At 37.8% G+C, this 20,922-nt stretch overlaps 1 protein-coding gene across 1 annotated transcript in view; it reads left to right on the top strand.

The window, feature by feature from the left end:
* Positions 1 to 13,661: 13,661 nt before the first annotated feature.
* LOC110445514 (ubiquilin-1-like) overlaps positions 13,662 to 20,922 on the top strand; it is a 21,657-nt gene continuing 14,396 nt past the window's right edge. Inside the window, exons 1-2 of the mRNA XM_021490188.1 lie at positions 13,662 to 13,775; positions 20,160 to 20,312. Of these exons, the coding sequence (XP_021345863.1) occupies positions 13,671 to 13,775; positions 20,160 to 20,312 (258 nt within the window). The 5' untranslated portion in view covers positions 13,662 to 13,670. The remainder of the gene's footprint in view (positions 13,776 to 20,159; positions 20,313 to 20,922) is intronic.

The following is a 20,922-nucleotide window of genomic DNA, read 5'->3' as shown; positions in this document are numbered from 1 at the left end:
TACTATACCTGTCAGTCCTGTATTACACTACTATACCTGTCAGTCGTGTATTACACTATACTATACCTGTCAGTCCTGTATTACACTGTACTATACATGTCAGTCCCTTATTTCACTATTCTATACCTGTCAGTCCTGTATTACACTATACTTTACCTGTCAGTCCTGTATTACACTGTACTATACATGTCAGTCCTGTATTACACTATACTATACCTGTCAGTCCTGTAATACACTGTACTATACCTGTCAGTCCTGTATTATACTATACTATACCTGTCAGTCCTGTATTACACTATACTATCCCTGTCAGTCCTGTATTACACTATTCTATACCTGTCAGTCCTGTATTACACTATACTATATCTGTCAGTCCTGTATTACACTACTATACCTGTCAGTCCTGTATTACACTATACTATCCCTGTCAGTCCTGTATTACACTATACTATACCTGTCAGTCCTGTTTTACACTGTACTATACATGCCAGTCCTCTATTACACTATACTATACATGCCAGTCCTGTATTACACTATACTATACCTGCCAGTCCTGTATTAAACTATACTATACCTGTCAGTCCTGTATTACATTATACTTTACATGTCAGTCCTGTTTTACACTATCCTATACCTGTCAGTCCTGTATTACACTATACTTTACCTGTCAGTCCTGTAGTACACTATACTATACCTGTCAGTCCTGTATTACATTATACTTTACATGTCAGTCCTGTTTTACACTATACTATACCTGTCAGTCCTGTATTACATTATGATATACCTGTCAGTCTTGTATTACATTATACTATACCTGTCAGTCCTGTATTACACTATACTATACCTGTCAGTCCTGTATTACACTATACTATACCTGTCAGTCCTGTTTTACGCTGTACTATACCTGTCAGTCCTGTATTTCACTATACTATACCTGTCAGTCCTGTATTTCACTATACTATATCTGTCAGTCCTGTATTACACTATACTATACCTGTCAGTCCTGTATTATACTTAATACTATACCTGTCAGTCCTGTATTACACTATACTATACCTGTTAGTCCTGTATTACACTATACTATACCTGTCAGTCCTGTATTATACTATACTATACCTGTCAGGCCTGTATTTCACTATACTATAGCTGTCAGTCCTGTATTTCACTATCCTATACCTGTCAGTCCTGTATTAGACTATACTATACCTGTCAGACCTGTATTATACTTAATACTATACCTGTCAGTCCAGTATTACGCTATACTATACCTGTCACTCCTGTATTACACTAAACTTTACCTGTCAGTCCTGTAGTACACTATACTATACCTGTTAGTCCTGTAGTACACTATAGTAATTATTAGATTATTGGATTAGATTTTGGTGTCTCCTCTATCACCACAGGCCTACTTGTTCATGTGACTGATGCTGAAGTGTTGAAGAGTGCAACAGAAAAAGTAACTCAAGAAGTGAAAAGAATAAGAAACTGCACAGAAAAAGTGTAATATATATAGATGAGGATGTTGACATTCATACTAGAATATGTAGCGGTATCATTGGAAAAGGACGACAAAACATACAAAGATTGAGATTGGAAACTGGATTAGATTTTGATCTCTCCTCTATCAGCACAGGCCTACTTGTTCATTTGACTGATGTTGAAGTGTTGAAGAGTGCAACAGAAAAAAGTAGCACAAAAAGTACAAAGAATAAATAATTGAACTGGATTAAGAACAAAAAAAAACCCATAACTGAACCATATTAACACATTAAATGTACAGATGCTCATTATTATTACAGAATTTCAGGAATGGTAATTAATAAATGAGAAGAATTTAAAGATTGAAATGATTAGTTTACTTTTTAGCTCGCTGGCTCAAAGGGGCTAATGAGCTTTAAAATGCCATTATGCAGCATTCGTCTGGTGTCAACTTTTTACTTTTAAACAAATTCTTCTGAATAACCAAAAACTTTCAAACAACTTCTGAATAACCAATAGGCCCAGGCCCCAGGGTGATGATATTTGGCCACGGTTACATGTATGCAATAATGGCTAATCTTTTTTTTGCAAATGAATGACCTTCACTTATATTCAAGGTCACAGGGGTCAAATATATATTTAAAATCTTATATGACTTCTGATGAATAACCAAATGGCCAAGGATGATGAAATTTGGTCTGTAACATGCTGGGATGAAGGGCCACTTTGTGTGTTTACTTTAAATGATTGACCCCAAGCTATATTCAAGGCCATAGGGGTCAATTATCTTGAAAAACTTACGGGGTCAATTATCTTAAAAAACTTTCGAACAACTTCTTCTGAATAACCAAAAGGACCTGGGTAATGATATTTGGCCAGTAACATGATGGCATGAACAGATCTAGAAGGGCTATCAACTTTGTTCAAATGAATGACCATGATCTGGACTAATCTGGACTTATATGCAAGGTCACAAGGTTCACAAGGTTCACATATGATTTAAAATTTTAATGACATCTTCTGAATAAGCATAAGGCCCAGAATATTGATATCTGGATAATAGCATGCTGAGATGTAGGGCCTCCAATTTTATTCCAATAAATGACCTTCACTGATAAGGTCACTGGGGTGAAATATGTTTTAAAATGACTTATACTGAATTACAAAAAGGACCAGAATGATATTTGGTCAGTAAGATGCTGGGATTAAAGGCTACCAAGTTTGTTAAAATTAATGACCTTGATGTGTATTCAAGGTCACAGTGGTCAAACATGTTTAAAACTTATAAAAAGACTTCTTTTGAATAACCAAAAGGCCAAGAATGATGATATTTGGCCAGAAAGATGCTTGGATGAATGGCCTTTATTCAATGTAACAGGTCAAATATATTTAAAACCTGTAAATGGCTTCTTCTGAATAACAAAAAGGCCCAGGGTGATAATGTTTGGCCAGTAACTTGCTGGAATAAAAGGCAACTTGGTTTGTTCAAATAAATGATCTTGACTAATATTCAATCACAGGGGTTAAGTATGTTTTAAACCTAAAATCGACATGTTCTGAATAAAGATGAGGCCTAGAATGGCGTGCTTGGATGAAGGGTACCAATTTTCTTCAAATAAATGACCTTGACTTATATTCAAGGTCACAGGTCAAATATGAATTAAACCTTTAAACAACATCTTCTGAATAATGCTTAGGCCCAGATTGTTAATATCTGGCCAGTTGCATGCTTGGATGAATGATCTTTGAATTATTTTCAAGGTCACAGGGGTCATATTTGTTGAAGGTTGTTTGCCACAATATTTCATATTTTATGGTCATTTGGTGCAATGATATGTGTAGTGACCGATACTCTGTATCTCTTGGTACTCGGCTGATAATAGACAGGCCAGGTGACGCCCCATCTATATCGAGTCTAGTAAATATGCATATTTTGAACTTAGTACAGGGTCTCCTTAGTAACCCTGTCTCATCCCCAGGGGCTGAGCCCAAATGGGGTCATATAGCCAGAAATTTCAAGTCATCTTCTCCAGACTGAGATAAGCTGGAAACCAATACTCGCCATAGATGGAAGGGTCTAGAGGTGCTTTTATCATAATTGTGAATTTTTATTCCCTGGGGATGGGGTAAAGTTTACTATACTTTATATATAGAAAACTTGATAGACATTTTAACATCGACATGACAGTTTGGGTTTTGGCCATCTCAGAATTCTTCTCCAGACTCAGATATGGCTTCATTGTCTTAAGTACTATCCCTGAACAAGCAATGCCTGACACATGCACAGCAGCAAATTATTATTTCAAGAGGAATAAACTGGAAAAGATTAAAAATAATGGCGTACACGTCCATAGTGTTATAGTATAAATAACTTTGCCAAAGGCCTGATTGTTCTCTTAAACAACAGTTTGTATGTTTGTCGTTTATCATGTTAATTTTAACATTATTAACGAAATATGCCGAAGGGCTAGTGAGCTTATGCCATGGCGCAGCGTCCATCGTCGTCCGTCAACTTTTCCTTTTAACAACTTCTGAAGAATAGACAGGCCTAGAGTCATGATATTTGGATGATAGCTTCGTTGGTAAGAGCCCAACAAAGTTGAGAACGAAAATGACCTTGACCTACTTTCAAGGTCACAGGGGTCAAAAGTATCAAATAATAAAAACAACTTCTTCTGAAGAATGGACAGGCCTACAGTCATGATAGTTGGGTGATAGCTTCGTTGGTAAGAGCCCATCAAAGTTTGAGAACGAAAATGACCTTGACCTACTTTCAAGGTCACAGGGTTCAAAAGTTTCAAATACTTAAAACGACTTCTTCTGAAGAACTAAAAGGTATAGAATCTTAATATGTGGCTGGTAGCTTTGTTGGTAAGAGCACAACAAAGTTTGCGAACAAAAAATACATTGACTTTCTATCAAGGTCACAGGGGTCATAAGTGTCAAATACTTAAAACTACTTCTGAAGAACTGAAAGGTATAGAATCTGAATATGTGGTGTGTAGCTTGGTTAGTAAGAGCCCACCAAAAGAAAATGACCTTTACCCACTTTCAAGGTCACAGGGGTAAAAAGTGTCAAATAACTTCTGAAGAAGAACCAAAAAGCATAGAATCATAAAATAATATTTGGCTCGTAATTTCAACGGATGGAGTCATTTGTGAGTGAAATATTTGTAGTACAGTATAATATTTAATGTCAGGTGAGCGATACAGGCCCTCTGGGCCTCTTGTTTTAAGCACTCGTATGATAAGATCAATAGTTGCTGAGATCTGTTGATTTTTACTTAACAGGTTAATTTGATTTTAACCGCTTGTATTATTTATGTAATGGTGATGAGATCTGTGTTAATTATTACTAAAATCACTTGTTTTTAGCAACTTGTATAATTAATTAATTGCTGATGAGATCTCTATTAATTTTTACTTTGATCATTTATATTTAGACACTTGTATAATTATCTAATGTATGTTAGGATCCCTTTAAAATATTATTAATATAAATCTTGTTTTATCATTGCATTGTTGATTTTGTCCTCAGTAACCCCCAACCCTGTCATATCAAATCTTTGTGATCTACAATAAAATTGTTGTATATTTAAAATTGATGCTAAAGTTGCAAATTGCACNATATTGAGTAAGGGTGTTTTATTGTTTTTTGTCACTTTGAATAATATTTCTGTTCATGTTAAAAACAAAATCAACTCTCTGTATAAATATATCAGGTGACCGTTAAGGCCCATGGGCCTCTTGTTTATAATAAATGAAAATTTCTCAATATGTTCATCATGATTCATGTAGGAGTACATGTATATATATATATATATATGTTTTGACATTTTTATTCCACCAAATATACATCTATATATATGTATGGGTCAAAGAAGTAATATATACGGTAAAATCCCATACAACACTGGATCCTAATGGAGTTATGTCCGTAGGATACGAATTACTTAAAATAGTATATGGGGCAAAGAAGTAATTCCAGTATTCAGGACAAGCAGCAGCAGAAAAAAACACCAATTGAATTTTAATTAAATATTTTTCAATATTGCTCTACGTCCCCATAAAATTATGACCAAGCTGGACATGAAGTAAATAACGATCTTACATGTAATATTATCCATAACGTAAAGTTACGAGAGCTTTTCCATCATCGATACTCCGGGGGTTAGTCTCTCATCTGTAAAATCTCTCTGCACGCAGCGAAAGTGAGCATAACCCCTCTGGAGTATCGAGAATGGAGCATTTCATGACACATTACTACAAGATTACCTCACTAAAATTGGCAATACGAAAACATGCTGAACTGGAATCACTTCAGAGTGGGATAAATCTATTTGGTACATCGTTCAAAAAGAATTAGCTGCTTGAAATCCAAAATGAAAACAAAATAAGGGTCTTGTATTTGTTGACTAAACCACACTAAACGACTTACATGGTAATAATGACAATAATAATTTGAGGTTCTTATATACCGCTTTATCACAACCTAGTTCGAAGGTTGTCTCCGTGGTTATAGCATCTTCGCTAGCCAAGTGTTCGCTTTACAAGTGGAGTGCATACGAAGCAAACACTTGGCTAGCGAAGATGTGGTTATAGGGCCTTTGCAACCAGCCAATACCTTTTTCAACTCCATGGGGAGCATACAGCCGGAGCTGCCATTTCGGCGCTCACAGCGAGCATTTCTAGCACTGCCCAACCATGAACTCATTTACAGCTTAGTAGACTGGAACAAGTGGAGTAAAGTATCTTGCTCAAAGATACAACACAGTGCCGTGTCGTGACTCGAACCCACAACCCTTCGATCACGAGCCCAGCGTTCTACCACTAGACTACCATGCCTCCATACCCTGCGGGCATATGATAGTTATGTATAGTTGTGTCTGCAGACAAAGTATGCAATAACATAATCTACAAACACTATTACATAGCCTGCTTGCATTTGCTTGATAAGCAAAGACACCCTGCCTATATGCACTTTTCCAATCAAAAGACAAATAATATGGCTACTTTTCTGTATTGCAGTCTTTCCGAATACTCACTAATGATAAGGATACAGACCTCCCTCGTTTGTATTGGATTCCGAATCCTTATAAATGTAACAGGAGAGGGAAAATGCACAGCCAGACCGGGGTCGAACCCGGGATCCTCCGAACTCTAGACGGACGCTAATTGAGCTACCTAGTCGCCGACATTCGACCCAGTCCAGTTCCGCTACATTCCCTTTTTTCTCATTTTTCGCCCACAGAGACACAACTATTTACAACCCAGGGTCGGGTATTCCCTTGCCAAATGCTCGACTCAGTCCCGTTCCGCTACATAAACGTTTTATCGATGGCTCTTTTGGTTGCTCAACCAAGCCATTATCAAAAGGATGGATGCCAATTTGGGCCTTCTGGTGGCTGTTTTGACATGATTTTTTAGCTCACCTGGTCTGAAGGACCATGGTGAGCTTATGCCATACCGCAGCTTCCGTCGTCCGTCGTCCGTCCGTCAACTTTTCCTTTAAAACACTACTAGTCATGAACAACTGAGAAGATTTTGACCAAATTTGGTCAGAAGCATCCTTGGGGGAAGGGGAACAAATTTTGTATAAATGGTGGGTATGGCCCCCCATGGGCTTGAGAGGTGGGGCCCAATAGGGGAAACATAGCAAATTATTCTTTAAAATCCTTCTTCTGTAGGAATGAAAGGATTTAGTCCATATTTGGTGTGAAGCATCCTAGGGTAAAGGGGAACACATTTTGTATAAACGGTGGGTTTGGCCCCCTGGGGGTTGAGGGGCGGGGCCGAAAAGGGGAAACATAGCAAATTCTTCAAAATCCTTCTTCTTCTGTAGAAATGAAGGATTTGGTCCATACTTGGTGTGGAGCATCCTTTGGTGAAGGGGAACCAATTTTGTATAAACGGTGAGTGTAGCCCCCCTGGGACCTGAGGGGTGGGGCCCAATAGGGGAAATAGAGGTAAAACCTTTATAATCCTTCTTCTACCATAGGGAATAAGGGATTTTATCCTAATTTAGTCTGGAGCATCCTTGGGCAAAAGGGACTCAATTTCATATAAGCAGCGAGTGTGGTCCCCCTGGGGGCAGAAGGGAGGATGGGCCCAATAGGGGAAACACAGCAAATTCTTCAAAATCCTTCATCTTCTGTAGGAATGACAGGATTTTGTCCAAATTTGGTATGAAGCATGCTTAGGTAAAAGGGGACAACTTTTGTATAAACGGTGTGTCTGACCCCCTGGAGGCAGAGAGGCGGGGCCAAATAGGGGAAATAGAGGTAAAACCTTTAAAATCGTTCTGCTACCATAGGGGTTGAGGGATTTTATCCTAATTTAGTCTGGAGCATCCTTGGGCCAAGGGGACTCAATTTTGTATAAACGGTGGGTATGACCCCCTAGGGGCATAGGGGTGGGGCTCTGTTTGAAGTTTGTTCTCGCTATATCTCAAGTACTGGATGGATCTTTTTGAAAGTTCATATGTACTTACAGCACCTACCATGGAGTGCTATATCTTTACTACACATTAAAGCTGCTAATAATAACTAGAGGACCATGGGCCTTAACGGTCACCTGAGTCCTACAGTATTAATTTTTGTTGTTGAAATATGAAGTGGAGATAATGATGTCAACCATCCCTACCAAAAGTTGAGTAAAAAAAGTTAAGTATAACGTTAAGTTTGTCAGGACAATGAGTTGATCATTCCTAGAGCGAGTTTCAGTTAAAACGGCCTATTAGAACTGGTTTTTAAGTTATAAATAGTTTTTTTCCAAAATGGCATCCATGACGGCCATATTGGATTTTTGATTGACCTGAAAAAGAAAAAAAACGTTTTGCCAGGAACTTAAGTTTGAAATAGTTTTTCAAAATGGCCGGCCGTGGCGGCCATGATGGATTTCTGATCGACCCGAAAAATAACAAAACTTGGTCAGGACCACTAGTTGATCATCCATACCAAGTTTCAGTTAAATGGGCACAGTAGAACTTTACTTTCAGTTTGAAATAGCTCATGGCGGCCATATTGGATTTCTGATCGACCCGAAAAATAACAACACTTGGTCAGGGAGTAGTCAGTAACATTTCCATGAAGTATCAAGGATGTAAAATGTTAAAAGAGCAAATTGCCCCGATCCTTACTTTAATTTTTCAAAAATCCTTGGACTCCGGAAAATTCCAACTGACTGGCGCCGGGCCAACGTGGCACCCGTATTTAAGAAATTTAAGGTGATGTCCACTTGGCCGAAAATTATCGTCCAGTTTCTCTCACCTCAGTGTCGTGCAAACTATTAGAACATATAATTTGTAAACATGAATCATCTGGAATCAAACAACATCCTAACTAAATTGAAGCACGGTTTTCGAGCTGGCTATTGGGGTACAGTCGTTTCTATGAAGTGTAGTGTAGTGACGATGTGAATAGTTTAGGGAAGTCTTTAATAGTAGCTATATTTATGAAGTGTGGTTTAATATACGGGGAAGGGAATTCTTATACAGGGTAACGTGTGAATAGTAGCTATTGAATGACAATGTGAAAAGTTTACGGGGAAGGGAACAGTCTTTAATAGTAGCTATATTTATGACGATGTGAATTATGTTGTTAACTGTTTTTATAAGTATTTTAGTTTTTGTTTACTGAGTATAAATATATGCTATCCATGTATGGAAATAAAATTATTCATCAATGTAATAATATTAATCTTGTTTTGTTTTTGGTATTCATGATTCATGACGTGTAAAAAAACCTTATGTCACTGACATATTAGATATCAAGTTCGTGCTTATATCAAATATACATGGACTGTATCAAAACAAGCAAAGACCACTTCAAAAAATCTGATACAAACACGTGTATTATAGCACAAGTTTGACTTAGAGTTACTTCCCTTGAAGGTATACAGCACGCAAAAAGTGGTGACGTTGACTAAAACGTGGTACCAAAGTGTGTTTTCCATAAGTACCTAAACGATTTTCAGAAGTACCGAAACAACTTTCAAAAGTACCGAAACGACTTTCAGAAATACCGAAACGACCGGGTACCTAAACGACCTGAATTCCTGGCTATTCATGTGCGGCCATATTGGATTTCTGATCGAACGATCTTTTCACATCTTTCGACCACGGGACCCAAATCGACATCGCAATTTTAGACTTTTCAAAAGCTTTTGACACCGTCCCATATGACAAATTATTACACAAACTTTCAAACTACGGAATTCGAGGAAATATTCTGGACTGGCTGACTTCATTTTTGTGTGACAGGGACATTCGGAATACGTCAAGGTATATTCCGGGGTGCCCCAGGGGACGGTATTGGGCCCACATCTCTTCCTCTGTCACATAAACGAACTGCTGGTTCGCGGATGACTGTTTGTTGTATCGGGAAATAAAAACGGCGAAAGACCATCAAATTCTACAGCGTGACCTTGACAATCTCCAGATATGGGCTAAAAAGTGGGGAATGAGGTTCAACGCCAAGAAATGTTATATCATGAGTATCAAACAAAAATCCAACAAATTTTACACTTTAGACGACCAAATTCTACAACAAGTTAAAGAAAATCCCTACCTTGGTTTAACAATTTCGGAAGACTTAAGTTGGACTACTCAAATTTCTAAATCGACTTCAAGGAGTAACTCTACACTCGGATTCCTCAGACGGAATCTCCAACACTGTCCGAAATCTTGCAGGAAAGTGGCATATATCGCCATGGTAAGATCGGTACTGGAATATGGATCCATCGTGTGGGATCCGTACTTAGAGAAGGATATCAACAGGATTGAAAGAACACAAAGGAGAGGTGCGAGGTTCATCACGGGCGATTATAAAACAAGGGAGGAAGGGTGTGTGACAAAAATGTTAAAAGACGTGGACCTTCCCCTACTTCAGGAGAGGAGACGAAACTCCAGATTAACTTTTTGTTATAAAGTGGTTGAGGGCTTAGTTCCATCTATAGATCCCTACAGCATATTTAAACCTATTCGGAAAGGACGACAAATTAAACCGCGGAAATATCAGGACTTCATTTCGGACAATATTGTAGAAACGCGAGCAACCAATAACAGCCGTGGACTAGACATTCCAAACTTCAAAACGCCAAAATTTAAAAACTCATACTTTATAAAAACTGCAATAGACTGGAATAGTCTAAGTGACGACGTTGTGTGTGCGTCATCAGTCAAGAGCTTCAAGACAGCTCTACAGGCCTGTTACAAAAATATCAAGACTATATACATGTATATGTGTGTCAATGGGATGCAATATGAATTCCTACATTTGTGCTGTTCTTGTCCGACTTGTCGTTCGAACTACATCCCGGTGTTGTCAGTATTGTACCATCCCATAATGTTGTTCCTTTGATCTGTTCCCACAATTACCATCGAACTTTCCAGTAATAGCTGAGACATTGATGACGAGTTCAAGGAGCCTTATATACCCTCTGTATATTTACGGCATTTTGTATAAGTCTATTATGTTTCTGTTTTATGAAATAATTTATTTGAATTTCCATTTATACAGCCAAAATCCCCTTACAGCATTTTACGTTAAATTCAAGTAATGGAGACCGGGACAAGTTCGATCCCGGCCACCAATCAAGTGGTATTTTCGGTCTTTAGCAATTAACTATTCACAATATTTTGCAGATATTAGCAGTTCATCCGATTGGACGGAACATTCTCATGAAGAAATGATGTCTAAAATTCAATTATAAAAAAAGGAGAAATGTACTTTTGGGATGGTTGAAAGAAACTTATGACCATATACTTAATTCTTTCTAATTTTGCAAAATTTTGGTAAACCGAGTTGCTACGTGCTTGTCATACGTGTAACACAATACATGTCAGCCTAATATAATCTAGACAACACGGTGAAAGTCGTGACAGTGTGTTGCGGAATATATTCTTTATAATATAAACTTTATTTATTTTTCAATAATTATGAAACAAGTTATTTTAACCTATTTTGATCACTCTTGTTGGCCCGGATGTAAGCGCGTTTGGGCGGGAGTCTTAATGTGGGAAGAAACCGGAGTACCCGGCTTGGTGAAAGGCAAGTGCGCTATCCACTGCGCTACCCGACCATATATTCTTTATGACAATTATACTGATTCCGACGTGGCCTGGACTTACCCAAGACTGTCGGTCCTAATTAACTTGCCCAGAGGCAGGGCACTATCGTCATCCAATCTCCCAACAGAAAATGTTCAATACAGTGCTTCTTCAGATAATGGGACGTGTTTGTCCTTTTGTTATTATTTTAAGAAATCTATGGAATTTCTTTTTCAATTGGTATACAAATAAACCCATACATTTCGACAACTACAATGCTGTCCAGAATGAGTGGACTTAAAAAAAACACATTCATGAGCCAAATGTGTCCTGGTCTCCCCGGAATGTAATAAGCACTGCATTTTAACATTGAACTTACAAAATGTATACGAAAACAATTACAAATACGCAAACTTAATGTTTAAAATTGAAAATCGGTATAATTACGGGACTTCTCCATGTGATTAATATTTGAAAAATATCAGAAAAAAACGTTGAATTAACTTTTGAAATTATCATTTATTGATAAAATTCAATTTGAAGTTTTCAACTTAACCAGTTTAACTTTTTACTGTTTATTCAACGCACTTTAATCCAACAGTATGGCAACTTTTTAAGTAAACCAAATTTTATTTCTCGCTAGATCCCGCGTGAATTTAACGCGAGAAAATTAACTCGTAAAAATCAACAACAAAAATGTCCGCTGTATACAACTAATTTTCTTTTGTCTTGAAATCATTGATCAGTATTTAATGAGACGTATTGAAATCATTGATCAGTATTAATGAGACGTCTTAAATTCATTGATCAGTATTTTACTATTTAATGAGACGTCTTGAAATCATCGATCAGTATTTAATGAGATAACCAAAGTGAAGTATGCTTCATGAAAATTTCTTCATTTATTGACCCAAGAAAACGAACGTTGTAGAATTAAGCTTGTTCTCGTTACGTCTGCGATATCTACAGAGATTACGCTCTTTGCGTGAGGATACCGAGGAATCTGGGCCGCTTTCGTATTCAGTATTGCGTTCTAAGCGGTCTGGACGGTATCCCCAAAGTTATGCCATCAGAGGAAAGATGATTGTTTTAAAAAATCCATTTAGTGATCTCATCTCGTGTTCTGAAGAGCTTTTAAAAAGTCATGGATCCAAACAATTGCAGTCCCACTAGCCTTTAACCCCATGAAAAAAATCATAAAAATACATGAACCGGTCAGTCCGCATAAAAGAAATGCCCTGAGATGTGTCCTCGCCCCTCCCTCCCCCCTCATTTACTTTAAGAATACGTTTGACTAGTAGACACTGACAGAAAACTAACAATTGTGTATCCGTAAAAGTAAAAAGAACAAGTAACAAGTTCGTTATTATACTGATCGCAATGACATTCCGCTATGCGTTCTGGAAAATTCGAAGAGCCACGCATTTGTAAACTTTGTCACACATACGCTTGAATGGTATATGTAACAAATAAAAAAAGGTGTCCGATGTTGAAAAAGCGGAAACAAAATAAAGTCTTGATTATCCACATTTTGGTAAACGATCTCCACATGTCTGACTAAAATCGCACAGTTCAAGGACGTGTAAACCATGATATATTGTATTTTAATTAGGCCAATATATATATATACGTCTCTGGTTGTACTTATGAATTAAAGAAAAAAAAAGGCATGGTTTTCGAATATTAATAAAAAGAAAATGAAGTACATTTAGCTAAAACCGTTTCTTTGTTGTTGTACAGAAAGAGTAAATTTCAACAATTCCTTTTTTTGAACTTTAAGAAGTGTGTGATAAATTAAACGCCGTCTAACCAGAGACATTTATATATATATACGAATCTGATCTAACAAATTCCATTGGTAAGTTTAACAAACCGGATTATTCTGAAACACTGGTGCGAAGACTTACTGTTACAATAGCTTAAAAAGAAACGTTACCATGATGAACATAAACCAATGTAACTAATTTCGAATTGTTCCATCAGAGACGTATAATACATCTCGTCTCTGGTTCCATCAATTCTTGTGCTGCGTTATAATTCCGGAAATTAATACCGGTTCGTGATAACGGATTAAATTAGAATATGAACTCAAACATTTTTGTGACCTACATCATATCCCATAATTCTTCAAATACAAATCAAAATGGCTGATGACGAGAAGTCCGAACCCAAGATGATGACAATTTCGGTGAAAACGCCGAAAGAAAAGCAAGATATTGAAATCAACACAGAAACATCTGTGAAAGAGGTGAACGAGTTTCTGAATTTTCGAAAATATTCTTGGATATTGTCCCTGTAATCTGTTGGCGGATGCCGACATCTGTCGAACTTCGCTTTTTGTCACCATCTTCGCTGTGTCACTGTTGAACGTTTGACACTCCTTACGTGTATAAACGGTAGAGTGATTAGATAAGTGTGCTCAAATGATGGAATTACTTGAATATTGATTATGTTTGCATCAAACAATGCTATGTCGAAATGTATAAGTAAAAATGGCAAGAAAACAGCTGCTAGTTTTTTTTTACTGTCCCTGGCCTGGGTACCGGTTCGTTCGCCCCTTTCACATGGGCTACATTCGCGTATCCCGGTTGAAACGGTACGTGTGTCGCAGAAATATTCCACGATAAACTAACGCACTTGGGCCGTTCTATAAGAAGAGCTAAGATGCACAGTTTCGGAGAATAAAAAACAATGTATCAAGAATATTATGCCCTTCTTTTACACGTCAACTAAATTACATAACGTATCTTAAAACTACATGTCAAGATCTGTGCCTGATGTTTTCTTTACAGGTTCAACCGGATACACAATATGTCCCCCNNNAGACTTAATCTAGTATTGTTAACATTTATTTAAAGGGTCTGGTCGGGGAAAAAATGTCATATTTGCTAAAATGGCATACACATGTTTAAAATACCTTCTTATGAAACATATCGATTCAAATTTTGCTGAAATTCACATCCCTAAAAGTAAAAATTATAATTAAAGAAATCCTAAATCGTCACCTGACAGTCTTAAACTCTCAATTGACCCAGATCAGTGATGTAATTTTACCGCTTGTGCGTCATCAACAAGGCCAAATGTAAACATCGCAGCGCAAGAAAAAGATGCATGCAAAAGTCATGACAGGCACGAGGTATCAATACCGTTATATAACAAAACAACATATAGGTAGAAATACTACACTTGCATCATACATGACCTTTGAAAACAATTATTTACGTAGAGTATTGCTGTGTTGTCCGCTAGTTGAGTCCGACATGGCTGATATATGGCGTGCTATTGCTGTTATCTTCACTGCCTCACTTTCGAAACAACCACGTGACATATTAATAGATCTGCGCTAAATTTACGCGGGGCTTCCCCGAGATTTCAGTGGTCAAAACTGGACATTGCAAGCAGAACTCGACCATCATATTGCCGTGGTATAACTTTTGGAAGGCCAGAGAACGCATTTAGACCCAGTTATTTTGTATTTTTTCCCCCGACCAGCACCTTTAAGTATAACACCAAATATGGAGGACAAATTTGCAAAGACACCTATAAGGATGAATCGCAGTTTTCATATATACTAGCCTGTTTCAAGGACATTATATTTCACCGATTTTTTATTTTCACCGGAAAAAAGAAACTGTGCATGCCTAAAATGTGTTATAAAAATAAATGTGTATGACGTAGAACAACAAGGTTTTCAGTGAAAAGTTACTTGTTATTAACAGTTGCATTCCATTTTCCACGTTATGGAATCAATAAGTTCCGCTCAGGAGTGATGTAAACACAGCAGGGTTCAATACTGAGTTCACAAAGTTAATACCACGTATGTCCACCGTTTGCCTGAATGCAAGCCTGGCAACGTCGACACATGGAGCCTATAAGACGGTTCAAGAATGCTTGTAGGATGGCATTCCAGATCTGTACCAACGTTGCAGCCAAACCAGTCAACGTCACCGGTTGATTAGGTAATGCCCGTAAACTGCGCTTCATTTCATCCCAGACGTGTTCAATGGGCGACAGATCGGGGATACAGCAGACCAGGGCAACACATCAACGTTCTGCTGGGCCAGAAAGTCCATAGCGACACGAGCTGTGTGTGGCCTGGCGTTGTCCTGCTGTAGCGTAATGCGACGTTGCTACCCTTGCACGAATGGAACAACGTGGGTCCGGAGGATCTTCTCACGGTAACATAGCACGTCCAAATTCCCGTTTACAACCACCAGAGGCGCTCTCCCGTTGGCTGTGATGCCGCCCCAAATCATAACACTGCCTCTGCCGAAAGAACGTTGTTGTACCACACACGCGTCACGGAAACGTTCTCCAACGCGACGATACACTCTGGAACGTTCGTCACTACTATCCAGGTGGACTCGCGACTCGTCTGTAAACAAAATGCCTGCCCAATCCCGTCGAGTAAATGGCAGATGCCTTCTGCACTAGTCCAGACATGCTACACGATGACGTGGCAGAAGAACTGGGCGGATTGCAGGACGTCGCGGATGGATAGCTCGTTCACGCAATCGGTTCCAGGGCTCACACTGTCGGTAGCCAAATTAGCCAATGGCTACTTTTATTTTTTATTGGCTACTAAAAATTTGATGTGGCTACTGAATTGACTACTAAGTTTCTAAAAATGGGGAAACTCTGTATCTTTGTCCCAGAAAACGTTCCGTCTAATCAAGCTCACGTGTGTATTGTGGCTGACACTGATTGCGTAAACATAATCAGGGCCGTCACAAATCAGCGCGCTTTGTACGAGTGCGAGTTAATTAATGCTTTTGTCTAAGTTGTTAAGTCATATCAAGCTTCAGATGGCAACAGGTGTTATAATTTGTGTACATTAATGGACAGTGGGGTTTAGTTAATTGGATGACCCATTGACGTTGAGAAAACAGTCTGATAAGCGAGTCACACATAGGTGGTCTCGCACACGTACATTTGACGGCGCTGTAAGCCGATCTGATAAACTTGTTTAAACACTGCATCAAACAAATTTCTGGGTTCAGTATATTTTAATTAGTATACATGGTATTTATTTACTTTTTCCAGTACCGTAGCAACATAAATACGTCCGATATGCTTGATTAGAAGGTATAAGTATCGCCTTGAAACACCATGTCGAAGTGCTGATTTTAGGCCTTTCAGATCACTTCAAACGATTGGCCTATATCGTATCTGTGTACTTTCATGGTTAGACGTTTTAGAATTTCAAGTGATCGAGAAAAAATATTTAGCATCGCATTTATGCAGTTTTTAGAACAGCAAACCGTTCAGAATGACTTTGACGGTCGCTTGTATTAGGTGCTAATCGACGACACGTGCACGGGAATGGAAAAGTTGCGCGACGTGATGTTGCGATTTATTTCGAAGGATTGGTCAATACCGTTATAAATTCGCCCTTTTCCTTTCAAATATGTTCTACTGCCATTTACATTTGAAATGTGTGATATTTTTAGTTTATTTTAGTTTTTTTTTTACATAAAATATGAATTACGGTTAATGTAAACACAGGAAAAATAATTATCAATATTGCATCACTGAGGCTACTTTTGATTTGGATTTTATTTGTTTGATTCTTTGAAGGCACAGAATTTAAGGCGAATGATATCTTAAAATTTGAACTTTTCAACCTAGATTTTTTCACAATTCCTGTGTCAAGAAAATGAGATAAAGTCTGATTTTTCTCTCTTTTAAAAATAAAATAAAAAAAGTTCTGGTGGAAATTTTCAGCATTTTTAATTTCAGTCATATTTTCTAAAAATAACAGCCATATAATCTGAAAGTATTAAAAATGTATCTAATTATGGATTAAATTGTAAACATGATGTATAACAAAATTTTAATTTAACAGAGTACTCCTTAATTTAACATCATGTTGAATAGTATTGCACTTCAAAAAATATTAAATATTTAATGATTTTAATGTAGGGCCTATCCCTAACTAGTAGACTTAACAGGGGTTGACACTAACACTAGTCCGCTAGTACTGGACTAGTAGACTTAACAGGGGTCGACACTAACACTAGTCTGCTTGTCCTGGACTAGAAGATTTAACAGGGGTCGACATTAACACTAGTCCGCTAGTCCTGGACTAGTAGATTTAACAGGGGTCGACAGTAACACTAGTCCGCTAGTCCGGGACTAGTAGACTTAACAGGGGTCGACACTATCACTAGTCTGCTTGTCCTGGACTAGAAGATTTAACAGGGGTCGACATTAACACTAGTCCGCTAGTCCTGGACTAGTAGACTTAACAGGGGTCAACACTAACACTAGTCTGCTTGTCCTGGACTAGTAGATTTAACAGGGGTCGACAATAACACTAGTCCGTTAGTCCTGGACTAGTAGATTTAACAGGGGTCGACAGTAACACTAGTCCGCTAGTCCTGGACTAGTAGACTTAACAGGGGTTGACACTAACACTAGTCCGCTAGTCCTGGACTAGTAGATTTAACAGGGGTCGACACTTAACACTTGTCCGCTAGTCCTGGACTAGTAGATTTAACAGGAGTCGACACTTAACACTTGTCCGCTAGTCCTGGACAAGTAGATTTAACAGGGGTCGACACTAACACTAGTCCCCAATAGTCCTGGACTAGTAGACTTAACAGGGGTCGACACTAACACTAGTCCGCTAGTCCTGGACTAGTAGATTTAACAGGAGTCGACACTTAACACTTGTCCGCTAGTCCTGGACAAGTAGATTTCAGCAAGGACTAGTGAATCACCTAACCTTACTGGTCATTTGGACTTGTGAAATAATCTGATAATAAAATAAGAATATTCCTTTTTAAAATTTAGAAAACTGCTTAAAACAAGATATATTGCATGATAATTGTCAATGCATCCTAAAACTTCACCATGTTTTTATGGCAGGAGTTATTTTAAGTCCCCTACAGTCATTTACTTTTGATGTTTCGTGCTGTAGATCGCGATGTTTCCTTATGAGGAAATCTTGGACTAGTTACATTGACAAAGGAATAATTAAAATAATCTATTCAACTACCGGTAGTCCAAAACAAGTTGGTGTCGAATCCTGCTTAAGATATCAAATACAGTTATAAGATCACAATCTTTTCCTAATTCATGTCCAGTCATCATATACAAAGCAATCTGGCCAAACCTAATAACAAGAGACATGTCTCATGTATGGTTACTTTTATATAGTGGTATGGTCTGGCTGTGGAAGTGTAGCCCATGTATGGTTACTTTTATATAGTGAGGTGGTCTGGCAGTGGAAGTGTAGCCCATGTATGGTTACTTTTATATAGTGATGTGGTCTGACTGTGGAAGTGTAGCCCATGTATGGTTACTTTTTTATATAGTGATGTGGTCTGACTGTGGAAGTGTAGCCCATGTATGGTAACTTTTATATAGTGATGTGGTCTGGCTGTGGAAGTGTAGCCCATGTATGGTTACTTTTATATAGTTATGTGGTCTGACTGTGGAAGTGTAGCCCATGTATGGTTACTTTTATATAGTGATGTGGTCTGGCTGTGGAAGTGTAGCCCATGCCTGGGCGCACTGTCAAGGATTAATCCAGCTTGTTTAATCAACTACTCTTAGCCCATTTTGAAAATCACCTTAAAATGTATGCGGAGTGAAGTGGTCAACTAAAATGTGTGGTTTGTAATTCATATGCTGAACTATATCAGAACAAAATAATGCCAAAATACTGGAACAGATGGTATTATATTTGTTTACCAGGCAAATTGTTAATATATTCCTGACAATGTTTTCAATTTCTGAATTTATTGTTAGATCTTTTTGGTAATTTTGAATGAAAGAGGGGAAAATATTTCCGTAATTTTAAGAATGGAAATTGGTCAGTTGAATTATCGGTCATAAAACCAGTATGAATACTAGTTTGACTGTGTATTAATATTTAAGTGTGGTGGTAATCCGTAACAGTTCATCAACAATGATCATATACATGTATAAACATTCTCCTTGAATGTTACACAATACAATGACAAACACATAGCTTGTACTGTAGGGCTTCCAGTACACATAAGTATGTTTTATTTAGTAAGGCCAAACAAAAAAAATGTGTTTCCAATTTCTCAACCGACTCTTGATTTGTATGCCTACCCTAAAGATTTTATTGGCATTTAGTGATGTGCACTGTTAAAATCAGAACTCCTGCTCTATATGAGCAAAGTACAGTAAAAATATTAAAAAGAAATTGTCTACCTACACCTCCCCTATTGTTTTGTGAGCAGAAACAGGAAACACACATTTTTTGGGCCTAATTTGATATGTAATTGATACCAGAATCATTATTTAACAGAACTGGAATTGCCTAGCTGATTTATACAGCAGAAAGTGATCACTACACCACCTCCGCTTCCTGAAAAGGGAAGGTTTTCCGCTGCAGTGTCTGTAGTCTGTAACTCTTGACATGAGCATATAGCTTGCTAAATTGATGATATGGATCCAAATACGTCGATACAATTTGCACAAGATCAACTCTGTTGAATCGATATATGAGAAATAAAAGATAATTTATAGATATTATTTATATATAGAGTCAGATTGACAAACGTTCAAAAATAACTCACTGACATAATATAGTGTGTGTAGCCTTAAGTTTGAATTCATTGTTAATGCATTAGAATATGTTTTAATCTCTTTATAGTTTCGAGAAATTGTTGCCAAACAATTCAGTGCGCCCTGTGAGCAGTTGTGTTTAATCTTTGCTGGTAAAATTCTGAAAGACACTGACACATTGGAGCAGCATGGAATTAAGGATGGGTTGACTGTCCACCTCGTCATTAAATCTGCTAACAGGGTAAGGTGACCTGGTCAATCCAGGATAGGGTGGCCACTGTTTATTATTCTGGGTTTTTTTTGGGGGGGGGGGGGGGGGGGGGTATCCTTGAGAGCAGGGATTTTTTAACAGTTTTAATTATTTTGAATTCAGTTGGATGTATCACATGATTGCTTATTATGCAGACTAGTTTCAAAAGAGAGGCATAAATGTTTTGTTTTAACTGTTTATTTTATGAACTTCATAGAATCTTCATAAATACATTTTTAGAGAGGCCATGAGTTTGAATTTAGTTAATATTCTTTGATAACACTTGAGCTGTGTGTGCTAGGAATGCAAACATTGCATTTTTTTTTTTTTGAATACCCCTGACCATCTCTAGTTATGTATAATGAAAAATGTGTGAGCGGACACCGTAACAGCCACTGATCACGCTTGACATTGCTTACTGGAGGGTTTTACTGCGTAGTTGGAGATGCTGGCTTGCCAATAAGGCAGTATATTCCCCTGAACATTACTTACTATAGGGCACGTCCCAGGGTTATATTGCGTAGTTGGAGGTGCTGGCTTGCCAGTAAGGCAGTATATTCTCCTGAACATTACTTACTATAGGGCACGTCCCAGGGTTATA

The sequence above is a fragment of the Mizuhopecten yessoensis genome, unplaced genomic scaffold (genome assembly GCF_002113885.1).
Source record: "Mizuhopecten yessoensis strain PY_sf001 unplaced genomic scaffold, ASM211388v2 scaffold2317, whole genome shotgun sequence".
Lineage (NCBI taxonomy): Eukaryota > Metazoa > Mollusca > Bivalvia > Pectinida > Pectinidae > Mizuhopecten > Mizuhopecten yessoensis.
This window is presented reverse-complemented; position numbering and strand designations above follow the sequence as displayed.